This window comes from Watersipora subatra, chromosome 10 (assembly GCF_963576615.1).
Source record: "Watersipora subatra chromosome 10, tzWatSuba1.1, whole genome shotgun sequence".
In the NCBI taxonomy this organism is placed as follows: Eukaryota; Metazoa; Bryozoa; class Gymnolaemata; order Cheilostomatida; family Watersiporidae; genus Watersipora; species Watersipora subatra.
In genome coordinates, this window is record NC_088717.1 from 26,289,358 (window position 1) to 26,291,625 (window position 2,268).

The following is a 2,268-nucleotide window of genomic DNA, read 5'->3' on the forward strand; positions in this document are numbered from 1 at the left end:
TAAAATTGTTAAATTTAGATGTTATTTCCAGAACCAACTGAATGAAATAGTTATCATATTTCTACATGATAATTTATTATGGCTTCGATTTAAAATGTTTAATTTTTAGACAAATGTTTAAATAAGCGACGTTGTGATATCTATTCGGTATGCTGAGACATATCAGTTATTCTTATCAAATTCATATGCATATTTGTGAGTTGAAACATGTGGGTCTGATGGCACATTCACAACATAAGAGTTTGATTCTTTATAAACATTTATTATATACAATATTCAATTATTATATTTGCTAACAATGTGATACAATATAACATCAGCTATCATTTATAAAAAAATAATCATTTTGCTTAAAATTAATAATCTCAAACAAGGTATTGCGTGATTTAGTGACTAATATTATAACCGCTATATATAGACTCGATGCTGTTAGGTAACAGCCATTCAAGGATCGGTATCATCTTTATACATTAGGTGGTTTTTGACAGACGCACTTTCGAATCAGATAGACTTTTTTCGTAACCTGGTCAGTGATTCTTTTCCATTTACACAGCTTGCTGTAATGATTCTCCCAGGCACCAGGGGTGCTAAAATAAACACAATCAAAATAAAATAGTATGCAGTCTGTGTGTACAGTCACCGATAATCTGCTGTTTTTAGCCCATTTCTGTGCCAACTAATTTGGAATATAAACAATAGATTCAGCTGAGCATAGATTTAAAAGCGATATACTTTGTTATGTCAATGTGGAAAAGTCCATAAAACGTTTTTGATGGACAAGTTTTTTAATTAGTATAATAAACAGTCTTTTCATAAATTCAACCATATAATAATAACAAAAACTCGCGTATGAACCTGCTAAAAAGCAAGCTAGCCCAAATTAGAATGTTTTGTTTATACTTACTATTTCCCGCATACACACTCTAGGGTCAGGGTGAACTGGTCGATAATTACGGAGCCCATGCATCCACTGCGTCGTATTTTCTGAGGTTTGTGCAACCTTAAAAATATAGCAGAGGTTTATTTAATCAGTTGTAAACTGACTGGCAGCTCTCTGTCAGTATTTATGAGTATTACAAGAAAGCTGTCACCATAGCAAATGAGGCAGGTGCTTCTATTAGCTGACAAAACGAAGGCTTAACAACTTATAATACAAATATATACTAACATTATTACTTAGAAAATGCAACTGCTTTGAAACTAATTTTATCAAACTTGAATATTTTTTTATTTTTTACTGATTAGTAATTTATTTTAAGTTGTTTTCAAATTACCAATTCAACATTCAGTATTTTTAATGTCCCAAGTACACAACTCAATTACAGTAGTTGCGATGTAAAGTTACCTGTTGTAGTGACATTTCCTTCCCGGATATCTTGGAGGCGCATGCTCTTGCACTTCAACAGCCAGATAGCCAACTGTCTGTCCTGGGTCTATCTCATCATCACTGTCTAGTGGTCTATGTGCCATGTCTAGTGTTCGTCTTATGCGTTATATAGAGCGAGTGTAAGCAGTTCGCAACTATCAAAGGTTTTGATGCCATCATATGGAAGGCTTCCTTTTTATAGTACCGACAGTTAAGGGATATCCAAGATTTCAGAAAGTTCCCAGGAAGGGGAAAATGGAACTTGTTTGTGGAATTCCCAAAAAGAGTTTTCCAGAATGATCATTAGTCATGATAAAAGTACTAGGCCACTAAAACATGACTTTTGGAATTTCTGATCACAGGAAATTTTGTTTCCCATTTTCCTAAGGCATGCGGTGATAATCACTAACTATTTACATGCATGCCTTTAAATTGCTGGTTTATCATGCATCTGCGTAGCATGCCTAGCCTCATCACTACATCTTTACTTAGTTTCACTCGCAACCATCTGGCTGCAGAAATAACTTCTTTTTTAGAGTCTCTTTTTCTCTTCCACTGGTATACTAAAGTTTTAACATAGCTGTGGTATATGGTTACTCATTCACACTGCTTGAGACAAGATGGTTTTCATAACGTGACATCATCAGTAGTCTACATATGACACAAGAAACTAGAGAAGTCAAAGGTGGAGTCGTCTGTATACTCTTACAGCTAATGAGTCTGTAGAGATGAGAATAACTAACCATGTACTAGTTATCTACATGTGCACACAGCTAACAGCATTATTCCCTTTATAAAATCTCTCAGTTTTCTTATATAAAAATGTAAGTATAATGTTACTACTTCAATGTTTTTTGTCCAAAGAGCATCAGTTGAAAAGACACTATGCACAGCCCTCATTA

General features: G+C 34.0%; 1 protein-coding gene across 1 annotated transcript; it reads right to left on the reverse strand.

Moving 5' to 3' along the window:
* Positions 1–249: 249 nt before the first annotated feature.
* On the reverse strand, positions 250–1,517 carry LOC137406588 (uncharacterized). Its single transcript, XM_068093185.1, has 3 exons — positions 1,346–1,517; positions 905–1,000; positions 250–587 (listed from the first exon to the last, which is right to left on the reverse strand). The coding sequence occupies exons 1-3, from the start codon at positions 1,468–1,470 to the stop codon at positions 464–466; spliced, it is 345 nt and encodes a 114-aa protein (XP_067949286.1). The 5' UTR covers positions 1,471–1,517; the 3' UTR covers positions 250–463.
* Positions 1,518–2,268: the final 751 nt, after the last annotated feature.

Bases quoted from the DNA above. Each gene is read 5' to 3' on its own strand.
- LOC137406588 (XM_068093185.1), bottom strand. From the start codon at position 1,470: ATGGCACATAGACCACTAGACAGTGATGATGAGATAGACCCAGGACAG. The intron at 1,001-1,345 runs GTAACTTTACAT...TATATTTTTAAG, and splicing joins AGGAAATGTCACTACAACAG to GTTGCACAAACCTCAGAAAA. The intron at 588-904 runs GTAAGTATAAAC...TGTTTATTTTAG, and splicing joins GAGTGTGTATGCGGGAAATA to CACCCCTGGTGCCTGGGAGA.